Source organism: Danio rerio, chromosome 12, assembly GCF_052040795.2.
Source record: "Danio rerio strain M-AB ecotype USA chromosome 12, GRCz13ab, whole genome shotgun sequence".
Taxonomy (NCBI): Eukaryota; Metazoa; Chordata; class Actinopteri; order Cypriniformes; family Danionidae; genus Danio; species Danio rerio.
Genome location: NC_141032.1, coordinates 27,171,210 through 27,196,921, shown reverse-complemented (window position 1 = coordinate 27,196,921; position 25,712 = coordinate 27,171,210). Strand labels below are relative to the sequence as shown.

Below are 25,712 nucleotides of genomic sequence, written 5' to 3'. Positions count from 1 at the left end.
TGTATATGTATTTATAATAGTTTTTATTTATAAAAGTACAAAAGGTGTCCTCTCTTTAAATTGGGTTTCCTTACTAGATTGTCATACTTGGGTAAAAAATGTTTAAAAAAAAGCATCTTTCCATGGTTTAAACAACGTCTCAAATACTGTCTGGTATCGGTTATTTATCTTAAACATCTTGAAGCAGCCAGTGTTTTAGCTGGTCTGAACTAGTGGCTGTCTATCAGATTGTAAATCAAACTGAGACCAGGTTATTAACCTGATTACCAGTTTGTACTTTTAAAAAGTGATTAATTGTACTTTGAGTTGAAATGTATTAAAGATAGCTAAATGCCACTGCTAGTGTTCTTTCTGAAAAAAACAGTGGTGCCCCCTTGTGCATGTTCTCCATGTCCATGTTAATGGCTCCTCCTGCTAGAGAGAGAGGGAGAGAGAGACACGGAGCTCAGCACAGGGGGGAGCTGTCCGAAAAAAAACACACCAACAACACCCCGAATAAGAAAAACTGCCCCGGGTTGGTGTCCTTTTTCGGTGTAGACTGGTAATTTGACTTGTTTCAGACCTGAGGTATTGTGTAAATGCTAAGAACAACAGGATAAGGTTCGAGGGAAGCGTATTTTTTCTGGGTAAAGTCACCTCGCCAAATGAACTCCGTCAGAGCGAGCAGCAGGAGACCCAGGCGAGTGTCGAGGCCGCGCCCGGTGCAGCCGGAAAGAAACAACGCAGAAAGAGGTGAGACGGGGACGTTTAATTCAACAACAATTCAATGTTGTGTTGTGTCCTGTACGGTGCTTAATCTATCAGACTTTACACGGCCGCCCCGAAAACGCACGGCCTGATTAAATAGGCTTGTGTGCTGAACGTCGAGGCGTATATATACAGGCCAGGCCGCGCTTTGTTTGGGCTTCAGGAGCCAGAAGCGTAAACGGCTTGCTTTTAACACACTCCCCACATTTCACCGTGACTTAAAACCTGGTGACAAGATAAATGCTCATTTACTTCCGCTAAAAGATGGCTCTTGAGGGTTTTACATGGAAGGGAGACGTTAGAAGTGGATTTAGGTTGGAAAATCTCCGCTGCGTAGCTGCTAGTATCCAGTGTGGGCTGCCATTGATACACAACACTGTTTGGTTTACATCTAACAGAACCACCGAGTGCCAACCAGACTGAATTAATACCTTAAATTGCGTTGTGTTTGTTAGGACTTGGATAGCTTTTAGTGCGGTAGCTTTGAAATTAACTGTTTACATACTGCTAGGTAGCAAGCTAGCTAACGTAAGTAGTTGCGTAGTCGAGCTCACAGCGAGCAAATGGGGGTGGATAAAGACTCTCTGCTGTTTTGTTGGAGATACGTGCATATTAGGGTTTGTATCACATTGCTGGTTATTGCTGCAGGTTTTTAGATGCCATGCACAAGTCCCTTGGGTTTTGCTGGTGGAGGTGGATCTGCGATGATCAATCAGAAACCTTTGTTTCCACGTTTAGCTGGGTTACAGACCCCCCACTAACAGGCTTTCAGGGACAATTCATTGATATAGTGGTCATGCATTGGGTTTGTATTCTCTTCAAGCACCATTGGGGCTTATTGATTGATTTTAGACCAGTAGTGATCAGTGCATTTTGACAACATCATTGTTTACGTTTGACGTGCAGCAGTGGTGTTATCAGTTATTAGTTATTCTCTTTCAATGAAAACATCAGCCTGACCAGGGTGAATATTAGTCTCATAACATTTATAGTTTTTTTTTAGTGGAAAATTCATCATCTTAGTGTTGTGGGATTACCATCATTGTATTATTGTCTGGTGCTCTAGTAAGGAAAGACTTTTAGAAAGTAAAATGATGTATTTCTTTTTATTTGTGTATAATAACGTCTCCTCCATGATGCTCTTTGTATGTTGTATGCATTTACAGACTATATCGGTGTATAGTGAGTGATAGACAGACAGAGAGAGTGAGCAGAGTCATGGCTGTACAAATATGGACTTAATAAACAGGTGCTGTCTTGATGTTTTGCCCTGATAAACCTTTGTTTTCTTGTCTTTGTTACTGTTGGACAGTCAGCTGTTGAGTTGCTGTATAATTCGTGACAGCTCAGAGTCAAGCTTTAGCTGCTCTTCTCATCTTTCACTTTTGGATGTTGTCTCCAGGTACCAAATGTGCTGTAGAGAAGGACAGACTGTAAGGCTCTCAGGTGATCAGTACACCAGGTATTGACAGGTAGGTAGGGTATGTGCACACACAAACAGGTGGACAGGTAGGGAACTTTGACATTTGTAGCTGTATAAAGCAGGAGTCCTTCTAACGAAATGTATTTAATTGTAATCTATAAGTGTTGCACTTCAAAACTAGTTGCATAGAGAAGCCAGACACTTGTTTATTAAATAGCAGTGTGCAAAGAAAATAAAAAGCAAGCTTTGTGGAAGTATGGCAATGAAGAGTTTTCCACAAATGTTTGTCGTTCTCACCAACTGATGGATGGAAATGCCGCCTGCACTGTAGTGGTTTTGGAGAAGCCTGACAGTTTGCTTTTTTTTAACTGTTTTTCTTGCACAAATGTTCCTGCAGGCGTAGTTTGCAAAGTGAACGGTGGAACTTGGGGTCTGAGCTTGTGCAGGGCAGGTTGAGATTTGTTTTGCTGAATGGATTTTTTTCCCTTTCTTTTTTTCTTTGCTCTTGTAGATGAGGACATCCCTGCAGATATGGTTGCAGAAGAATCTGGTCCAGGAGCTCAAAACAGTCCATACCAACTCCGTAGAAAGTCCCTGTTGCCTAAAAGAACCGTGTGCCCCACAAAAAACAGCATGGAGGTAAAGATTTTAATCTCATGAGAGTCATACTAACATATTTGGTTTGCACTTTGAGTTCTGAAGCCCTATTGCAATGTGTAATTGTTTATTTTTTCAAGTATGCGTTGAAAAGAGGTGAGAGACAGATTTATTTACTGAAAAGCATGTACACACTGTACACACTGCTCAATTTTTGTGATTGTACATGGCTCACATGCTTAAAAGGTTTCCACATTTAACCAGTCCATTTTCCTAATTGGAAAATAAATAAAGATGAATAAATGTGTTATAAATTTAATTATAGCATTATATTTATTATATAATATTTAATTAGAGCATTTTTAATTATTTTAATATTTAATAATATCCAGTGTTTATCCTATCATCATTATATTGGGGTGCCCCGCCCCCTCTAGAAAGTCAAGTCATTTAGTTTTAATTTCTATATTGTACAAAATCACAACCATACATAATTTAAGGTTCTTTTTTTACAGAACATTAAACAAACTAATTGGCTTTGTTATTTTGAGACGCTCGGGACAGTAGACTGCTGTGTCACTAAAGTCTAATTTGGCTGTGATTGTTTGTCAATTGCATGCAAATAAGGTGCTTTCACACTTAGACGTTTATTTCGGAACCTGTCTCGTTTTCCCATTTGGCGCCATTTGTTTGGTATATGTGAGTCCCGCAAACACACTCAGATCCGAGCCAAATCAATCTGTCTGAGATCACCTGAATGAGGTTGTCTCGGTTCGATTGAAACGAACTCTGGAAAGGAACAATTGTACTCAGAAAGCAAAGTGATTTAGTTAATGAACTAGTCTATATTATGGTTGTGTAATAGCCATATATACGGCTATTGGCTCGTTTCCACTGACTGGTACAGTACGGTACCGTTCGGGCCGGCACGGGTCACCTTTATCAGGCTTGTGTTTTCACTAGCGAGGGTACCCTTTTGTTGGGCGTGGTGTATGACAAAGTTTCAGTCGACGTCATGCTCGCTCAAGGAAATGTCTACAATAAAGCTGCACAGGTCGCTCACATATCATATGAAAAGCACTTCTCACAAAACAGACATTTTACACACAAATACTTCTGTATAAATGTTTATTACTAACTTTTCTATGAACATGAGTTGATTATAACTGCAGATCAATGACGGTGCGAAATAGCCCACTGTAACGTCTGTAATTATTTTAAATAAATAAATAAATAAATGAAAATATATGAACACATACTCACCCTTACAGTCCTCAATATGTTACCAACTACAGAAAAAGTACACACAGCATACATTTCGTCCTTAATTAGGTTCAAATCAACACAAAGTATAGCCTACAGTCAGTGAAAACCTCTCATCTGTGTCTGTAATCTTCAGCAGCACTTGTAGCCTTTGTTAGAGAGTCATTCCATCATTCCCAGTTCATATTAGTCCAAAAGGTGATAATGAAAATTAAAACAAGGCAGTTTGTTCATGTTTGCTGAAGAAATAACGTGCTCCTTGGCTTTCCATTTTTTTTTCCGCACTCCACTCTCGTGTTTGTCCTTTTCTTTCTGAATGTGTCATTCTCGCGTTTGTCAGTTTCACAGGATCGGGTTTCCAAAGCTTGTCAATAATCAAGCGCAAGTTATTATCATCAGCTCAAGAAGTTAGTTATTTCGGATAAAGACGTGTGGTGAGCGCAAGTAATATCCCGCTGTGTATTTCAAACATGGCGGGTCTTTTGTTTACATTCTGGCTTGTTGCGTAAGCGAATGACGTATCTCTGTAAACCAATAGTGTTCAGCTGCGCGTCTAGCTCTGCCTTTTGGTACCCTTTCTTGTGTTTGGGACTCTTTCAAAAGGGTCCCGAAAAAGTGGTTCGGTTCGGTACGCCTTTTGACAGTGGAAACGGCCATAAAAGCGTACCGAACCGTACCGTACCTTACCACTCAGTGGAAATGGGCCATAAATATAGAGAAAATTATGGACGGGCAAATGTGCATTTCTTGTCAAATATGAAAGTGAAACCATGCTGAAATATTAACGAGAGCTGTTTATCCATTAGGAAAATTGACAGAAATTACCATCTGATAATTTTTCCATATTTGAATCTTATAATATTTTGTATTAGGCCTAATGTTTTGTTTATTTCTGCTCTGACACCTTGAAAGTAAAATCAGCATTGATCTGCTTTATGATCTGACTGCAGTCTTGGTTCATCTTTTATTTCTCTCTATAATTTAAGCCTATATAGCATAATTCTAGTCAAGCCAATGTTTTTTTTTAATAGTTTAATTCAATTGATGGATAGATTTTTACAAAACTTGACAACTAAAATGAGGCTATGAGGAAGTCTTACCTCTCTGATCTGTATTTGGTGATGATGTCCGTGGGTGTCAATCAAAGTGCAAATTTTTGCTTATAATATGTGGCTAAGAAATGTCTATTAACTTTTTTTTTTGGTGGGGCCAATGAAAATTTTGGCAGGGCAAGTAAAAATCTGAATGGGCCAGTAGAAAAAATCTTTGGCGTTAAACCCTGTATGTCATTTCTGTCTCTACATGGTTAGGTGTTTACATTTTTCTGCTGCCTGTATATTCCATACTCCACTCGGATACGTTTACTCTTGATAGTGGGGAGAGAGCATTATAAAATATGTAGCATCAACAATAAAATATCAGCAGAACAGGGTGAAAATGTAAATCCCACTTTTAGTTATGGTGCTTTACAACTATTTGTGGCCTTCATCATGGGAAGGAATTGCAGTGTCCATTCAGCCAATGGCTGTTTGAACCAGGCTATGTGCACTGTATCACTAAACTTTTTAAAAGATGAAATTCTCAGTCATTTAAATTTTAATAATTAGTCTTTAGAGGAGAGATTAAAATGCTTACTTTTATAATGAAAGTTCTAATTTTATGCTAGGAAAAACAATGGAGTGCAATAAGCCTACAAAGCTGATTGATTGAACAAATTAATACATCATATTTGATAAATATACATTTACTGCAATTTTTCTAATGCTTAAATGTTTTAAAATGTTTTGTTTCTTTTAATCATTCAAAGTCCTTCATGTATCAAATATGAATTGGTAAACTAAGTGTTTACATCTTAATCCTATGAAGTCCAAAACGTAATGAAGGGTTTAAGATGGGGCTGGTAGATTAATCGAAAAGTAGTTGAAATCATCATTCAAGACCTATAATCGATCTAATTTTTCCTGGATGATTCTTTTCAATTATTTGTAGTCATGTGACACCGCTCTGTTAAAAGCTGAGGCTGATTTATACTTCTGCTGCCACTTTGCAGCCACATCTGATCTCTGGTCAAGTAGGATGATGGACCCATTCTTGAGCTCTACTTTGCACTACATTGTCGATAATTGGAAGCTGAGACATGCCTTGAGATGGCATATTTTCTATTACTTTAAAATAATTATTTACATTAATTGTTTAAAGAAGATGCAAGAAATGCACTGTTTAAAAATTATTTACAGGATATACACGAGTTATTTTATTTAGATTTTTTTTACTTTTAATATGAAAATCATTAAAATATTTGTATTTTTTTCCAAAAGTGCAAGTTATTTATTTACATGTTTTCATTAAAAAAAGGCGTTGGTTTTAGACTGTGCGTTTAATTTTATATAAATAAAAATTTTAAGTAAATATTTTGTCTATTTGCAGTACTATGTATTTTTTTTTTCTTTTTTTTCTTTGGGTCTATGTTACAAAATGAAAAGGTATAAATGGAATCAAACATTTATTTTTCAAATATGCCAAAAGGATTAAATTTGTTTCAGGTGAAAAGAAGAGATAGGTAAAAGAATGAATAAGTTTAAGTAATAAACAAATGATGTATGGGGTAATGGGGTGGGAGAATAATAAGCTTATGCTTCATCACGCTCCATTTTCGACCATGTTGAAATGTTTTTCTTTTTGTTAATGACATTTTATGTATCATATTTTTGTTCGAAAATAAATAAATCAAATTAAATCAAATTTCAGTTGTTCAATGTTGATTGTTCAATAAATATTCATAGATAGTAGATAGTGTGTGTTTCCTTCAAGTAATTTAAAATCAAGTAATGCACCCTTCATTCAAAAATCTCTTGACTTGTAATATGTGAGCACATTTACTGTATAAAACTTGTTAGTGAACTCTGAGGGCAAAAAAAAAAAAATCATTTAATAAAATATTTAATTAATCAAGATTTTGATTTTTAGGCCAAATTCCCCAGCCCTAGTTTAAGATTTCTTTTATGTTTTCACACAAAATAACACAAGAAATGTGATAAACAGTGCTAGTCATTTAAGTCGCAAGAAACCTGCCAACACTCACCCTTTCAAAGGTATAACCCTAAGGAAAACACTGATATCTTAATTAAAAGATTCCATTCTAATACATGTGTGAGTAGATTAAGCTATATATATATATATATATATATATATATATATATATATATATATATATATATATATATATATATATATATATATATTTTTTTTTATTTTTATTTTTTTTTATTTATTTATTTATTTATTTATTATTGCTTTTTTAACTAAAACATTAACATAACATATATTTCTAATCTCTGCTGTCTGTATATTTCATATTCCACTCCATACGTTCACCCCTGACAGTGGGGAGAGAACATTGTAAAATATGTAGTATCAACTATGATAGATAGATCTAACACTTTAATCTTAATGTTGTTTTAACCTAAAAAGTGGTAGTTTTCAGTGTCTGATTTATGTGATGCAGGGAGCCTCCACTTCAGCCACAGAAAACTTCGGTCACAGAGCTAAACGTGCAAGAGTGTCTGGAAAATCCCAGGACCTACCGGGTGAGTGAAGACTTGTGGTTTCGGTTTGCTCAGTTGTGGTTGCTATATTAATAGTTTAGCATTTTGTCAAAGGCTTTGGTCTGCAAACAGATTGGTTTAGAAACTTTCTCCTGTTGTTTCTGTTTTAGCTGCTCCAGCAGAGCAGTATCTCCAAGAGAAGCTTCCAGATGAAGTTGTTCTGAAGATTTTCTCCTACCTGCTCGAGCAGGACCTGTGCCAGGCTGCCTGCGTATGCAAGCGATTCAGTGAGCTTGCAAACGACCCTATTCTCTGGTGAGAATTTATACATACTGACAATAGATTGATTTGTGGAAGCGCTAGGGCAGCACATTATTGGAAGAATTGGACATTGCGATATTTTGTTTTACTACTATATAAATATAATTTTACCAGATGCTTCGAATGGTTTCAATTGGAAAGGTTTCAATCATTTAGATCGACTGGGAGGATCAAGTGTTTTTCTATGCAGTGCATCTGCATAAATTATAGTACATTTCAAGCATATAAAAATACGACAGAGCATAAATAAACTGTGCTTTATGGTTTTCTGGGGAGTCTAACAGTATTCAAGTACAGAAATAGAACAATCAAATGTAAAATAACATGATCATCATTGTATAAATAATTTCTAAAAAATTGTAATATCTTTTTCTTTTAATCTTTAATAAATAATTTGATACTGGGATGTGAATATTGCGGATTCACACATTGGGATATCGATGCTCAACTGAATATTGTTTAGCCCTAGGAAGGACATTAATCACTTTAATTCTAAGAGGATGGAGACAGTATTAATGGTCTAGCACTAGTGATAGAATAAATTGAACAGTCCATGAGTTATGCTATGATTATATTTACAACCAGATTCCAAAAAAAAAGAATTAAAGAGTGTAAGGATTCTCTTTTTAAAAAGGGATGAGCATTATACTAACATGCACAATTATGGCAGAATTGTCTCTTGGGGCTTTCTTGATATCCCTCTTGTGTAGATCCACATACACTACTGTTCAGAAATTGAGTTGTTAATTATTGATACAAGACTATAATTTAGGTGGACTGATTCATTTTTGGTTAAATATTTTTTTTGTGACGTCAAAGCAGTCATTACTCCAGTCTTCATTACCATGTGATCCTTTAGATAGCTTTCTGATCAAAAAATTGATTGGATGCTCAGTTTTTGAGAATTGTTTTTGATTAATCAAATGAGCCCTTACTGAATAAAAGTGTTAGTTTGAAATAGCCGTTTGAATGTTGTATTTTAAAAACACAGCACTAGACTGGCATTTGAGCCCTGTTTATTTGCCACCATAAGGTTTCATTCATTTAGATCGACTGGGATGATCGAGTGGTTTTTTATGCTGTGGATCTGCATAAATTATAGTAAATTACAAGCATATATAAATACGACAGAGCAAAAATAAACCATTTTCTGGGGAGTCTAACTGTATTGAAGTACAGAAATAGAACAATCAAATGTAAAATAACATGATCATCATTGTATAAATAAATTGTAAAAAATTTTAATATCTTTGTATTTTAATCTTTAATAAATAATTTGATACTGGAATGTGAATATTGCAAATACACACATTGGGATATCGATGCTCAAATTGTATATTGTTTAGCCCTAAGAAGCACATTAATCACTTTAATTCTAAAAGGATGGAGACAGTATTAATGGTTAAGTGCACTAGTAATAGAATGAATTATGTTATGTTATGTTACAGTTATATTTACAGCCAGAAGATGTAAAAAAAGAATTAAAGAGTGTAAGGATTCTCTTTAGAAATGAGCATTATACTAACATGCACAATCATGGCTGGATTTTCTCTTTAGGGCTTTTTGATATCCGTCTTGTGTAGAAGAACGTACACTACTGTTCAGAAATCGAGTTATTAATTATTAACACAAGACTATAATTTAGGTGGACTGATTCATTTTTGTTTACCTATTTTATTCTGTGACGTTAAACCAGTCATTACTCCAGTCTTCAGTGCCATGTATTCCTTCAGATATCTTTTTAATATGCTGATTTGGTGCTCAATATTTAGGTTTTTTTGATCAATTAAATGAGTCCTTACTGAATGAAAGTATTAGTTTGAAATAGCCGTTTGAACGGTGTATTTTAAAAGCACAGCACTAGACTGGCATTTGGTCTCAATGTTTATTTTCCACAGTAATGTGTTGTCATTTAGTATTTTTACTCTTGTTTGTGTTTATTTGTTTGTTTCATAGGAAGAGACTATACATGGAAGTGTTTGAGTACACGCGACCCATGATGCATCCAGAACCAGGGAAGTTCTACCAGATCAACCCGGAAGAGTATGAGCAACCAAACCCATGGAAAGAGAGCTTTCAGCAGTTGGTATGAGAGCTTGTGTTTCTGTTTTCTTTCCTCAGTCAGATTATGGATAATCACACTTTAACGTCAAGGTGGATATGAATGATGGATGATTTTTTTCCATGCAAGGCCTTTTGTGTTTAATATATTTGAGTAACAATGGTATTCACTCTTCTAAAGGTCATGAAATGACTAATGCCACATTTAATCATGTTAACTGTCCATCTCGTGGACAAAAGTGATGCTGAAATGTAAAGAAAGATTCGCCACTAAATCTTTGCATTTGTTTCTCTTTCTACAGTATAAGGGAGCACACGTAAAGCCTGGTTTTGCAGAACACTTTTATAGTAATCCAGCCAGATACAAAGGCAGAGAAAATATGTTGGTATGGACATTTGACTTCAGTGGTTGAATTTTTTTTTAAAAGAACGTTCAGCAAATGCACAGGCGTTTTCAACTTCATTGTAAGGTTGTTGTTTTTTTGTTTTTAGTATTATGACACCATTGAAGATGCACTAGGAGGAGTGCAGGAGGCCCACTTTGATGGCCTGATATTTGTGCATTCTGGCATTTACACCGATGAGTGGATCTACATTGAATCCCCCATCACAATGATTGGCGCAGGTAAACCTGATGGCTTTGTTTGTTATGTATATTCTTAACTTTAAAAGGATAGTTCACCTAAAACTGAAAATCCAGACATCATTTACTCACACTTCACTTGTTCCAAACCAGTTTGACTTTTTTATTTTTATTTATTTTGTTGAGCCCAAAATAATAGATTTTAAAGAAAGCTCAAAACCAGTAACCATTGACTTCCATAGTAGAAAATCAAATACTATGGAAGACAATGGTTACTGGTTTTGGTCTTTCTTCAAAATACCTTCTTTTGGGCGTAACATCATAAAAACACTCCTAAAGGTTTGAAACTATTAGAGGTGAATATATAAAGTGCACATAAAAGTGCACCAGACTGTTATCCTAAAGTCACCAACATCCCCGTTTTCCGTCCTTTCAGCCTCAGGGAAGGTAGCTGATAAGGTCGTCATTGAAAACACTAGAGATTCAACGTTTGTTTTTATGGAGGGATCTGAAGATGCATATGTGGGCTACATGACTATCAGGGTAAGACTAACAGTATTTTTATTTTTTAAGTTATTTACATTTAGCGCATTATTTTATTGCAAACATCAGTTTTTATTATTTTAATCATGATGTTAAAAGTTGCAACAAATCATGTTTTTGCATGTGTGTTGTATTGCTGTTTCGCACACAGTTCAACCCTGATGATAAGTCAGCACAGCATCATAACGCTCATCACTGTTTGGAGATCACGGTTAACTGCAGCCCCAATATCGACCACTGCGTTATCCGCAGCACCTGCACAGGTACCTTTCATTTAGATTACAGACTTAGTAAAAACATTTGTTGGAAATAAATATTTTATATCAGTATTAAAGAGAGAGTTCATTAAAAACTGGATCAAAACCTTTGAGTTTGTTTTTCTGTTAAAGACAAAAGAAGTTATTTTGAAGAATGTTATAAATTGGTAACTATTGACCTCTATAGAAAAAAAAGAAAATATACAGAAGATTTTCTTTAATCATTTTTTAAAATAACTTTTGTGTTCAACAGAAAAAGAGACTTAAGGCTGGCTTATACTTCTGTGTCAAGGCTGCGGCGGCCTATACCTGTGTGATTGACGCAGAACTATAAATCAGCCTTTAAACAGGTTTATTTTTGATTATGTTTTCGGTTTTATTTATCAGCGATCCCTTTAATGTATTTTACTCCCACTTTGATCAGTATATAGAAAACCTGACTCTTAATTTTGGATAGGAATTTATGTCCTGTTTCGAAACAGATGCTTTATACTTAAACTCTTTCTGGTATCGTTGTTTTGATCTTCAGCCTAATTTGTGGTGAATTAGGAGGTTGAAGTCTGTATACATGTTCAGTTAATTTGTGTATTCTTTTGACTGTGGCCATGTTTGTTTGTTTACATGTACAGTCGAAGTCATAATTATTAGCCCCCCTGTATATTTTTTTCCCCCCATTTTCTGTTTAACCGAAAGAGATTTTTTTTCAACACATTTTTCTTAACATGTTATGTTGTTGATTTATTTTATCTTTCCCTTAATGACAATAATTAATATTTTACCAGATATTTTTTTCAAGACACTTCTATACAGCTTAAAGTAACATTTAAAGGCTTAACTAGGTTATTAGGTTAACTAAGCAGGTTAGGGTAATGAGGCAAGTTATTGTATAACGATGGTTTACGGAATAAAATATAGCTTAGTGGCTAATAATTTTGACCTTAAAAATGTTTTTTGAAAAATTTAAAACTGCTTTTATTTTTGGCGAAAAAAAACAAACGACTTTCTCTAGAAGGAAAAAAAATATTATGAGACATACTGTGACAATTTACTTGTCAGTTAAACACCATTTGGAAAATATTTAAATAAGAAAGAAAAAAAATCAAAGGGGGGCTAACAAATATGACTTTTACTGTGTGTGTGTTCTCCGATCAGAACTTTTGCAGCCGATACCGAGTACAGACTCCTTTTCATGGAGATTGCCCGATACAGAGTAGCGATTCTGATGCTTCAAGCTTTATAATGCATAAAGCACATTTTCCCTTTAATATTAATGCTTAAGTCGAGCTCGCGCCTTACCTAAGGAAATAAATGAAGGATGTTGCATGTAATCCTTTAAACATGTCTCTTATAACCATTTAGATGTGGACATGTCATGATAAAAGCATATAAAGTCCATTACTTCTTTATTAAAAAGAAATTGTCCTATAAACTGCTGTCTCTAACAATAAGTTTGTTGTAAGATGTTATATTATTATATATTCATGTAAAAAAAAAAAAAAAAAAAAAAAAAAAAAAAAATATATATATATATATATATATATATATATATATATATATATATATATATATATATATATATATATATATATATATATATTTCCACCCAGGTCTGGGGGACCTGGCAATAGTGTCAAAAGTTTATGATTTGTATATAGAGTTCTATTGTGTAAAACAACACATTTTAGTGTCCGGGCATGAATACACTTACTGTATTTCCTATGTTTTGAGAGCTGAGGGGATTATTTTGTATTTTCTCAAACATATCAAGGTAAGTGCTAAAAATTCTACTGCAAAATTACAAATTGTTCCTCTTCCCAACAGGGAAAACCACCAACAATCAAAAATAGATGATTATATCATGTCAAGGCTTTGCAATAAAAAAATTCATTTGAATGGAAGTCAATGGGTCAAAAACAGCTATAAACATAACGAAAGGGTTGTCCGTTTGCCCAGAGTGTATTTTTGAGTATTTTAAAAAATGACAAAGCATTTTCCAAAAATATGTGTCAAAATAAGATTAGTCACCAAATATCATTTCATTTGCTGAATCATGTAGAAAGTTGTGGCCAAATTAAGCCTCAAAATCACCCTAGAGTGGTTGAAAACCACAACACAGCCCCAGCAACACACAAGGGTAAAGGATTAGACACATGTAGGTGATATTTTTTTGCTTTTGGAGTGCAATCCAACATATGAGCATCTACATTATGCAATCAATCTGTTTTTTTAGTAGTGAAAAAGCTTTAAAAATATGTTTCAACATGTATTTAGTGTCAGTGTGGTCCACTTGGGATCTAATGTTACAATGTATTCACAGTATACGTTTTCTCTATATATGCGTTCTTTGGGAATAGAACCATATTTCATTCAATTAAGAAATCATTATCTGGGTGATGCTTACTTGATTCTCTCTGTGTGTGTAGTGGGATCAGCGGTGTGTGTAAGTGGTCAGGGTGCTGGACCTACTATAAAACACTGCAACATCAGCGATTGTGAAAACGTTGGACTGTACATCACTGATCACGCACAGGTAGAAATCCCCATTCTCTATTTTAAAGTGCATTAAGGGAACTGTTTAAAACTGAAATGGTCATTATTTCTTTTATCCTTAGGATTGTAAGTAGTTGGATTTGCATTTTCATACAATAGGATCATACTAGCCTTTTTAGTCGTGCACATTACAAACTCTTTAAAAGCAATTCATATGACTCATGCTATGTGATCCATTTTTATTTTTGCTCACACTGTAGTTTTATAGTGGTTAAATTACAAGGATTGAAGTAACCTAAACCCAAATGGATTATTTTGCCCTCATGTTGTGGTCAAATCCTTTAGTAAAATGTTGCATTTTAATATCTGCTTTGCCTGTGTTGACATAAATTGTAGCTTATACATTCCCTCTGTTCTCTGGACATTTAAAATAGGGCTGCACAATATATTGTTTTATTATTGATATCGCAATAAGCATTGATGTGCCTGTCTGCAATAATCACATCGCAAAATGTTTAAAGTCACGGCAGAATTAAACCACAACGAAGTGAAAATTTGTTTGTGTGAGTATTTGAATAGTTTAAAGCACTCAGGCACAAGAATTCTTACAATTTGTAACGTTAATAAAGAAAATTCCTTAAAATATTTTTATGATGAAGACTATGCAAAGATATTTACATAAAATTTTTCAATTGATCTATCTAAATACTGTTATACTTACCAGAAACCCATAAAGCACTGTTTATTTCACTTTAATCTTTGCTCCATTGTGTTTATGGCTGTAGTTTGTTTAATATGTAATACATTTATATAAAAATATATTTAGATAACTTTAATATATAGGCCTATACATGGTTCAGTCCCCTACAATTTAATCCTAATCAATCTAAATTGATCCAAATAGAGCTGTTTAAGTCATCTTGTGAATTTGTTCATATTGCAGTGAAAAAAATATTTCAACGTCAGATTTTTCCAATATCATGCAGCCCTAATTTAAAATATTTATTCATTAAGTCATTCCAAAAATACTCACCACCATACAGTTTAACATGATTTACAGAAGACAACCCTAAAAAATGTAATAATTCAGTTTAACTAATATATATATATATACACACACACACACACACACACACACACACACACACACACACACACACACACACACACCAAAAAAAGAACAAAAATCATTTGATGAAATATTAAAAAAGATATAATGGCATCACCAAAATATTAACATATATTAATTTTAAACCTTTACATTTGGCAAACCACTAGGTTTTACCCATTTTTGACAGCAAGTGTTTAAAGATTTAAAATATTCTGAATTTAAATCAGATTGCGTGTTCATTTGTACATCTGAATATGTACAGGCAGGCTGAAAAATATACATTTTAAATTAGTATATATTTAAATTACATCTAATTTATTAATAAAACATATTGACATGTTGTCAGTGTTTTGAGGCATATTTAGTGGACTCTACTCAGTTTTCTCTTTATTAGCTAAAACAGTTAAATTATACATCATTTTGCATTCCCCCCAAACTCCCCTATGATTCACACCCTGAGTACAGGTCATTTAATTTTGCACATTAATGTATGTTACATTGAATAATGATGGAGCTTTATTTAAATTGTTTTCATTGTATATAAAATTGTATTTGAAAGTTGAATTATATTTGATATAGACCAAAATATTCCATACATGCATGCATATATAATATAGGTGTGTTTTGTGTGCGTTTAGAAAACAGTGTTTTTACTGTGTGATTTTGTTACAGGGTATTTATGAAGATAACGAAATCTCAAACAACGCGCTTGCGGGTATTTGGGTAAAAAACCATGGCAATCCTATCATCAGACGTAATCATATCCACCATGGCAGAGACGTAGGAGTTTTTACCTTTGACCACGGCATGGTAATTATTAAACCCTATATTCTTTCATAGAGAGACTTTATCATTTTAGTGCAGCAACTGATGTTCGCCTCTCTGTCTCCCTCTGCAGGGCTATTTTGAGAGCTGTAATATCCACAGAAACCGGATTGCAGGGTTTGAGGTGAAAGCATACGCTAACCCAACTGTTGTTCGCTGCGAGATCCATCATGGCCAAACAGGGGGCATCTATGTTCATGAAAAAGGCCGCGGCCAATTTATAGAAAACAAAATATATGCCAATAATTTTGCTGGTGTGTGGATCACCTCCAACAGTGACCCGACAATAAGGTCAGCCTCCCTTTTATATTCATTGATGTGACTATATAATAATTAACTGTGGCACATCTATGGAGCCAAGTAAAAAAAAAAAAAACATTTACAAAATGAAACTCATACATGCACAGAACAATTCAAAATTACAAAATCCTATTTGTAAATTCAAAACACGATTCATAAATATAATACACTATTTGTGAATTCACAAGTAAAGAAATATAAATATTTTCACTAAATGAATTGGATTTGTGAATATTATGAATTGATTTGAATTTACGAAATGGATTTGTGTATTTTTGAACCATGTTTTGAATTAATCTATTTGATTTGTGTATTTACGAATCGTGTTTTGAATTTACAAATTAGATTTGTGTAATTACAAATTGCCTTTTCAATTTACGCATTGGATTTGTGTATTTTGGAATCGTGTTTTAAATTTAAGAATTGGATTTGTGTATTTTTGAACCATGTTTTGAATTTACAAATTAGATTTGTGTATTTACGAATTGCGTTTTGAATTTACGAATTGGATGTGTATTTTTGAATTCTGTTTTAAATTTACGAAATGGATTTGTGTATTTTTGAATCGTGTTTTGAATTTCCGAATTGGATTTATGTATTTTCAAATTGTTTCGAATTTACGAATTCAATTTGTATATTTACAAATTACGTTTTGAAATTACAAATTGGATATGTGTATTTTTGAATCCTGTTTTTTATTCAAGAAAGAGTTTTCATTCGTAATGAATCATTCATAATTGTGAATTGTGTTGTGGATGTATGAATTTTATTTTGTATTTGTATTATTTTTGAGACTGATCTGGCTCAAAAATAATACAATTAATATAGCAATTTTTCTAAATATTATTAAAAAAATTATTATAATAATTATTGATATATTTTATAATAATAATTATGATTATAATAAAAGTATTATATATAATAATTGTGTTAAGCTTTCTAAATACCCACATGCTGTGAAATTGATTGTTCCATTTTGTTGATCAACAGTAAATGAGCTGTCTTCTCTTAATCTAGGGGAAATGCCATCTTTAATGGAAACCAAGGAGGCGTTTACATATTTGGTGATGGGAGGGGCCTCATTGAGGGAAATGATATTTATGGAAACGCCCTGGCTGGCATTCAGATCAGAACGAACAGCTGTCCGATAGTAAGGCACAACAAGATCCATGATGGCCAGCATGGAGGAATCTATGTGGTGAGCACATGAGCTTAGTAAATTGACCAATTACATAAAAATTCTGGGCCGAAACAAAACATTTAGGACGCACACCAAGAATTGAAAAAATAATAATTAAAAAAAATATTTAAATAAATTTTAAGTATATTCACACTTATTTTTTATAATTTATCAGCACGTATAGATTTGTTTCTGTTACAAATATATTTCAAGCTTCTTCTGACTATTGGATAGCAAGCATGCCATACATTCTTCTCTCACTGACAGGCAAAGCTTTGAGTTTAATCTTGACATTAAAGGGTCCATATCAGCATTGATTTAAATTGTGAAATAGAGTAGTTAACATTTGAAGTGGATTAAAAAGTTTTTCAATGTTCAGTTTTTATGTGTTTGCACTTAGCTTGAGCCTTTACTGAGTGCACGCGCACAGCTGAGAACTGTGAAGGCTTTTATATGACGCTCTCGCCGGAAATACAAGCATTTCACATGTGAGATTGCCAATTGTGCAGACGAAAATTAATTATCACAAATTAAAAATGCTTTTTCAGTTAAATTATGCTACTGTAAGTAATGTTTTGTTCGGCAATAATTCTCCACTGCCGATAGCAGAACCAGTAACATCAGACAGAGCTTATCCATACTTCTGTCTTTTATAATTAAGTACTGATAAAGTACCGAGTTTTGGTACCCATCCCTAAGCGAGAGTATGATTGCAAATTTAACACAAAACATACCTACTAAGTAAGGGTACTTTGGCAGTGGAAATTGAAGCCTGATCAGTTTGACTTTTATTGAACTGTACCACTCAGTGGAAATGAGGCATTAGAGAAGTACTAGCTAAACATTGTTGTTTTGGTCAGTGAATTCAGTCCTTCAAAATAAAAAAGAAGCTATTTCAACCCCATATTTTTGGTGCATCCCTTCTGACTCCTATACATTACAGGTTGCTGACAGGAAAATATGTATACACGCTTTGAATTTGTCATAGCCTAACTGTATCTGTTGTGTTTCTTTCTGTAGCATGAAAAGGGTCAAGGTGTAATAGAGGAGAATGAGGTGTACAGCAACACTCTTGCTGGAGTCTGGGTGACCACAGGAAGCACGCCAGTACTTCGGAGGAACAGGATACACAGTGGAAAACAGGTTTGAACTTCAGAATTTAGTTTATGATCAGAGCTTCTTCATTCATGCCTTCTAATATTGTTATTTTTCTGAAAAGGTTGGAGTGTATTTTTATGACAATGGACATGGAGTACTGGAAGATAATGATATCTACAATCACATGTACTCGGGAGTCCAGATCAGGTAAGGAGGATATAATTGAATTTCTGCTTCTTCAGGAAGTATCAGACACTACAAATAGGCTTTCAAGAGTCTTGGTGGTAAAGAAGTGCACTGTGTTTGCACATCGAAAACACCGTACAGGATTGATGTTTTTTTTTTCTCTCTCTCTCTTTGTTATTTTTTAAACAAAGAACTGGAAGCAATCCAAAAATCAGAAGAAACAAAATTTGGGGTGGACAAAATGGAGGCATTCTTGTTTACAATTCCGGTAAGTTGCTAATCTACTTTTTCTTAGTGTTTTAGCTTGAACAGACGGTTTATCCAAAAATATAAATATGGTGTTCATTCACTCCCCCTCAGGCCATCTGAAATTTAAGTGACCTTTTTCTTTAAAAGAATAATCTTCATAAAATTAAAGTTTTTTTTTAGTTGAAACCATCATCCCTGGTCTTTCAAAAACTGCACTTAGGGAGTCTAAAAAACACACAAAATCAAAACAAAATCAGATCTTCTCTCCTGGACCACAAACGTGTCAATTTTATTTTTTAAAATGAGATTTATACATGATCTGAAACTGAATAAACAAGCTTTCCACTGATGTATTGTTTGTTAGGATTGGCCAACATTTGGTCTAAATACAATTGGAGAATCTGGAATCCGAGCATCCTTAAAATCTAAATATTGAAAAATTCACATTTATAATTGTAATAGCTGTGCATATTACTCGTGTAAATTTGGTTTTGTTTTATTTAGTTTTATATTTTATTTACAAAAAGCTTTTATGGAACTTGATCTTCACTAATCATTTTAACAGTTTTGGCATACATCATTTTGACTTTTGTTGGCTATTCCTACAAGTATAGCTGTTAACCTTCAGACTGGTTTTGTGGTCCAGGGTCTCTATACTAAAGATATCAAGCAAAATGGTTGGTCTGTGCAAGAAATAGAATGTTTAATCTCTCCAATCCGTGCCAAACTTGGCCTTTTTGATACCCAAAGAAGGACCAGTGTTTTTATTAAATTCCCATTTATAAAAAGATAATTCTGTTTGTTGTGTTTGAAATCTATTCTTAGGGCTGGGTTTCATTGAGGACAATGAGATCTTTGATAATGCCATGGCGGGGGTGTGGATTAAGACGGACAGCAACCCTACGCTACGCAGGAATAAGATCCATGACGGACGGGACGGGGGCATTTGCATATTCAATGGTGGAAGGGGTAAGAATGCATGGAGATTTTTTTTTAATATTTTTGTTTTCTAAACACAATACAGAAAGTAAAGCTAGTCTGATACCTAAACCCGGATCATGGGTCATCTTGAGCTAAATCGCACAATCCTCCTAAGAACGTCTAAAAACTAGGCTTTATCTGTGTCATTAAAGCTAGCCAGTTTGTGTACCATGATTATCAGAGAAACTAATAATGAATCTTCATGCATGTTCAGGGTTGTTGGAAGAGAACGACATTTTCAGGAATGCACAGGCTGGTGTTCTCATCAGCACGAACAGCCACCCGGTGCTGCGGAAGAACCGGATATTTGACGGATTTGCTGCAGGTCAGTTAAAGGTCTAGGTCAGAAGTGCATACATCTTATGTAACAGTTGTTTTGCTATATTAATAACTCGTTTAATCCCCCTTTACTTCTGAAGTTCAAGTGCATTGTACTCCTCCTTTGAATATTATACTGGTGAAATTCACTTTATTATTAGGTCACAGTAGTAATCAGTGGAAAACAGCATAGTCACATCTACATTGTCTCAGTTGAAAACAATCAAATTGCAATGTGTTCTACCAACGTGTTACACTATTTAGATGTTCTATATGTGCAAGCAGAAACAATGTAAACATTTCGGGTCATATTTTCATTTAAAAGTTGAATTTGTTGGCCACCAACAAAACTTTTTTAACTTCCAGTTACAGGAACAAAAAACACAGTGGGATTAAATGGTGTTTATTTGTAAATTATGGTAAAATAATTTTATTTAAAAAATCTTAGTTGTCAATAAAACTTGTAGACGTTTTGGAGTGCATGGGATTGGGCTGTTTTTTTTATTATTATTATTTTTATTTTTTATTTTTTTAATTTGCTGCTCTTTTCCCTGATTTAGGCATTGAAATCACAAATCATGCCACAGCGACTCTCGAAGGCAATCAGATTTTCAACAACAGATTCGGAGGTTTATTTCTAGCCTCTGGTGTCAACGTTACAATGAAAGGTAAGCACTGAAAACTCATTACCAGACAGTTATTTTTACTTTAAATGTCTGTTAATATACATTTTTTCCCATACCTTTCTAGATAATAAAATCATGAACAATCAGGATGCCATAGAGAAGGCGGTGAGCAGAGGTCAGTGCCTGTACAAGATTTCCAGTTACACCAGCTACCCCATGCACGATTTCTACAGGTAAACTGAAAGCAGGCGACACCAAACGGTCTGCTTTGAAAACTAACAGTAATGCTTGCAGTATTTCACCCTGTTCCATTTTCTCATCTCATCTTAGGTGTCACACCTGTAACACGACAGACCGGAACGCCATTTGTGTGAATTGTATTAAGAAGTGCCACCAAGGGCATGATGTGGAGTTTATACGGCATGATAGGTCAGTGCTATAGCTTCTTGTATGCTGGGATATATATATATATATATATATATTCATGCTTGATACTTTTGTCAAAATACTCCTTTCATTGTTACTGTACTGACGTTGAATGTATGTGATTTCTTTTTTTCTTAGATTTTAATTTGTCTGTAAATATTTTTCAAATTTCTGAAAGTATTTTACTGTCATTGTGTGTGTACTTTTGAGTAAAATCGAGATGAAACAGATTGTTATTAATTTTGTTAATGTTTAGTTTTATTCATTTTTTTTTTACGGTTAACTAACTGTTCATTAAATTAGCTGAAAAATTACCCCCAAAGAAAAAGAGCAAAAACATTTGAAAAGTAGCTTTAGAAATAATAGATCATGAAAGTAGATGATTTGAGAAATGTCTTAAGTATTTTTTGTTCATGCAATAAAAGCTGTAGGCTGACAAAGAATCTGTTTCATGGTATGAGTAATTTATTCCAAAATGTAAATAATGGATATCATCCTATAGTTATTGATCTGTAGTTATTTTTAAAAATGAACAAAAAGGCCTTGATGTATTAAACACTTAAAAAGTAATAAAAAATAAAATGTACAGTGGTCCCTCGCGAGTTACATTTGTAAAAATAACCTACAATAGGTGAAATCAGCAAAGTAGTCAGCTTTATTTTTTACAATTATTATAGATGTTTTAAGGCTGTAAAACTTTATATACTTTTTTTTTTTTTTAACATTTTAACTTTTTTTTTTTCTTGTTTCAATACTCTCAAAGTTCAAACTTTCATAAAAAATAAGTCCAATTTTATTGAATAAAAGATCAAAATTTGTTGTCAGACACAAACATTCTTCAATGTCAGCAAAAAGTTCATAAAGCTTTTGTGCGTAAAATGTTGACATCCAGCGTAATCTTTTTCCTGCCGTCACTAATCCACTGAATGCGCACACCGGATGCACCTCATTTATGACAGTTGAAAGTAACACACAAAGGACACACATATTCCCATGTTATTTAAAATGAAATTATTCAGGTGGCGCTCTGTGGTGCAGCAGAAATATGAACTGTGTGCTGAGTGGTAGCTGGGCACCGCAGATAGCCACCGACTTGCGGCACCAATGGGCGTACCCTGACATAAACCTATATTTACAATTCTAAAATGCATGGTACTGCGTGACGTGTCACATCCGGTCTGTGACCCCCATTTATGATGATCTTGCTGCAGACAGTTACAACCCTTTAACCCTTGTTGAATCTCACACTGCTAACGATCGAAGATTCATGTTACTTGTTACATGTTACAAGCTGAACACAATCTGTACTGTGAAGTACATTGATTGACAATGGTTTACAGCCAATCAGGGCGCAGAGCACACATTCTCTGTATTAACAAGCATGTCAAATTGCACCAAAACATCGGTGAAACTGCAAGGCCACGAAAGGTAAACCACGTTGTAGCGAGGGACCACTGTACTTCACCTTTTCAATAGTGTGTTCTCTGTTGTGTAATATGTGCTTACTGTTGGGCAATATCACACTGTGTGGCTGTATATCGACATATATAGTGCCTTAGTGCCCTAGAAGAGCCGATATACAGCCATTTTGCACTGCTACAAGTCTGATATTGCCATTATACAACAATTTGATATCATAAGTCTCAACTTATTGTGTGGTCCCTGTCACCATCTTGTGGCGGAGCATCAACTGCCAATTTCTTTGCTCTGCCAAATCCACTTGTTAAGTGTGACGTCAAGTAAATCGGGTCCAAGTGCTATATCAAACTGTATAGGGAGACTCATCAAATGGTAATAATAAATGTTCACAAAGTGACGTATTACGTTCGAAAATCACGATCCACTACATATTCGATGGCCAGAAAGTGATGAATTTTTTTATTGATTGTTAAAATGTTGGTATTTGTGATGCAGCAAGCTCAGAGACTGTTGTGTACACCAAGATTTGATATAAAATTCACTTTAATGTGTGATATGACTAAAAAGTGGTCATAAATAAATATTTTCTTAATTCAAATGAGTAGCGGCTTAGACCCAGCAACAGTATTTTATAAGTCATGGCTTAACAAGTGGAAATGACAGGCTAATAGCTGCCGACGCGCTGAATCTCTGAAATCATAAATATAAAAAAAAAAAATAGACACCAACTGCATAGTTGCAATCTTAACAACTACACTCTTGACTAAAAAAGCATCAAAAGTGCATTATGTTGTCCAACAGCTGCATTATTTGTCAAACTGTAGTGAGTCTATTGATCTGCTGACACTCTATGTGGGCGGAGTAATACACAAGGGTGAAGAGGCTGTACGAGTGCTGTTATTGCTGAATATCGCACAGCTATCAGCCAATCAGGTTCGAGAACCAGACAGAACTGTTGTATGAATTAACTTAAAGCTGTTATTGTTCTCTTAATATTGTGTAGTAATGATTTATACTGTCACAACAGGTTTTTGTGTGTAGCTACAGATCTATTTTAGAATTAATAATTTTTTTTAATGAAACTTTTATTGTACAAGTTTATAAATCTCTCTGTATTTTTTCCGTAATGGTTACACATAAATATATAGGATGCTAAGATTAATCTCTACTCTAATCCCTTATATAATCTCTTTTTCTGCAGATTTTTTTGTGACTGCGGCGCGGGTACGTTGTCTAATCCTTGCACACTGGCCGGAGAGCCAACCCACGACACGGACACTCTGTATGACTCTGCACCTCCCATAGAGTCCAACACATTACAGCACAACTGAGACGCAGCTCATCCTCCAACACAACACCCGGTCTGAATCTCACCTGCCCACCAATCCAGAGCACCACAGACACCTGGCCTGCAAAAAGTGTGTGTGGACAACAAAACTGTCAAGACTTCGAATGAATCTTTTTAAAGCGAAATGGAGGAACGCAGAACTCGGTGTAAAGCTGCCTCAGACTCTCCTGTATATCGCTGACTGAGAAGATGCAAGGAGAGATGATTTTGGAAGAGGGAAATATTGTGAAGCAATATGTTGACTCAGGATTACGAAGGTGGGGAGGACCACGGTGGTGTTGAGTTTTGGAGGGAAGTAGACTTTTTTTTTTTTTTTTTTGGTCCTTCCAATCGCACGGTCTTACGCTGTGCATCCTGCCCTACGCAACTTTCAGTGCTACGTGGAGATTCAAGACCAGTTCGGCTGCAGTTTATGTACAGATCTGACCGCAAACAGAGCCACTAGGAGCTGCCGTTTACGGTTCCATCCATTCAAAGGAAGAGCCGTAGAAATTATGGCTTCCCTGGCGACTGTTTTATTTAGTTTGTTTTTGTTGTTTTTTTTGACAGCCGATGTGCTGAAATATATGTATGATATAAAAAAAATTAACAAAAAACAAAACAAAAAAAACTATGTGATTAGCACTTGCTTTTTTAAATATGTTAATATGTTATTCTGATCTACAAATATGATTTTAATGCTTTCTCATGTAGTTTTGTATTTTCAGGCAAAAAGAATCTTACTGTATTTGAATGTCTTTTATTTTATTATATATTATTATTATTGTTATTGTTATTAATATTTTTGTTAGCACACATTAGGCTCGCTGTAATCATACTTGCGTCTCAGCATATAAGTTCTTTCTGTGAAAGAGGAATAACAAAGAAAAGATGGGAAAACGAACACTAAATTGTGCTCCAGCAGTTTTATTTTTGGACTTGTTTTAAGTTGACTTCTTTTACGTGAGTGATTGGTGTGTGGAACTTGCGGTTGTGCAGAAATGTTTGCATCACCTTTGTTACTGCCATTATTTGAATAAGGGTTCTTTTCCCCTATTGTATTTCACTTTCTCATCCTCAAGTTCTTTTCATCTCCAAGCGGTTTGAAGTGTTAAGCAGGGGCCCAAAGAATTCTGAAACATTTAACAACTGTTAATCACATACAATATTTCTATTAAAATGATCTCGGTAAACATTTTTGTCCCATGCGGTCACGGCATCAATGACTTTTAAAGCATTTTTATTGCATTCTTTTGGGCCCATGGCCTGACTTGTGCCTGTTTTAAGTACAATAGGGATTTTGAAAGCCTTGCTGGAGTTGGTTATATCAGAGGCTTCCGGCCTCTTTGCAGCTGAGACGAGTATCTTTACAGCCCCATTGTCTTTTTTTTTTTTTTTTTGCCCCTCAAACTCCATCTATGTGTAATGTGGTGACTGTGGCTTCTCATGCAGCCTGAATTTTATGCATGTGTACCATAACATCTAGACTTAATATATTGTGAAGTCTTCAATAACCATTATGTAGATGCTAGTATGAATTTAAAAAGGGTTTAATTTCCTAGAAAAGAACAGAAACTGGTCATTTTTAAGAAAATAAACTTTATTAGATCAACATTTGGTTGCGTTTGGTTTGTTTTGCGTTGCCAGATCTTCAGACTGACAGTAGGGGGTCTGATTTCTCTTGCAGGTTTTACTGTTGACTTTCCAGACGCCGTCTGACACAAATAGCAACCAATCACTGTTCATTTAGTTCCCTCGTCATATTTAGAAGTGGAAATGTTGATGTCGCTATATTAACAGATTACTGGGTAAACCACTTGCTGCTATATCATATTA

The 25,712-nt window shown here is 34.6% G+C and overlaps 1 protein-coding gene across 4 annotated transcripts; it reads left to right on the top strand.

Annotated features, from left to right (window-relative positions):
• The first annotated feature begins 446 nt into the window (after nucleotides 1-446).
• On the top strand, nucleotides 447-25,488 carry fbxo11b (F-box protein 11b). 4 transcript variants are annotated; one of them, XM_087276358.1, is made up of 24 exons: nucleotides 1,261-1,364; nucleotides 1,914-1,996; nucleotides 2,150-2,219; nucleotides 2,682-2,809; nucleotides 7,536-7,617; nucleotides 7,746-7,890; nucleotides 9,853-9,982; nucleotides 10,260-10,343; nucleotides 10,450-10,582; nucleotides 10,977-11,083; nucleotides 11,235-11,346; nucleotides 13,764-13,870; nucleotides 15,614-15,751; nucleotides 15,840-16,057; nucleotides 17,084-17,264; nucleotides 18,267-18,389; nucleotides 18,466-18,551; nucleotides 18,722-18,798; nucleotides 19,605-19,748; nucleotides 19,975-20,085; nucleotides 20,639-20,746; nucleotides 20,829-20,937; nucleotides 21,035-21,133; nucleotides 23,751-25,488. In XM_087276358.1, the coding sequence occupies exons 4-24, from the start codon at nucleotides 2,702-2,704 to the stop codon at nucleotides 23,878-23,880; spliced, it is 2,532 nt and encodes an 843-aa protein (XP_087132484.1). In that variant the 5' UTR covers nucleotides 1,261-1,364; nucleotides 1,914-1,996; nucleotides 2,150-2,219; nucleotides 2,682-2,701; the 3' UTR covers nucleotides 23,881-25,488. The 4 variants fall into 4 exon arrangements, with proteins under 4 accessions (XP_087132482.1, XP_087132483.1, XP_087132484.1 ...); XM_087276357.1 differs by lacking the exons at nucleotides 1,261-1,364; nucleotides 1,914-1,996 and adding an exon at nucleotides 663-732; XM_087276356.1 differs by lacking the exons at nucleotides 1,261-1,364; nucleotides 1,914-1,996; nucleotides 2,150-2,219 and adding an exon at nucleotides 447-732.
• The last annotated feature ends 224 nt before the right edge of the window (nucleotides 25,489-25,712 follow it).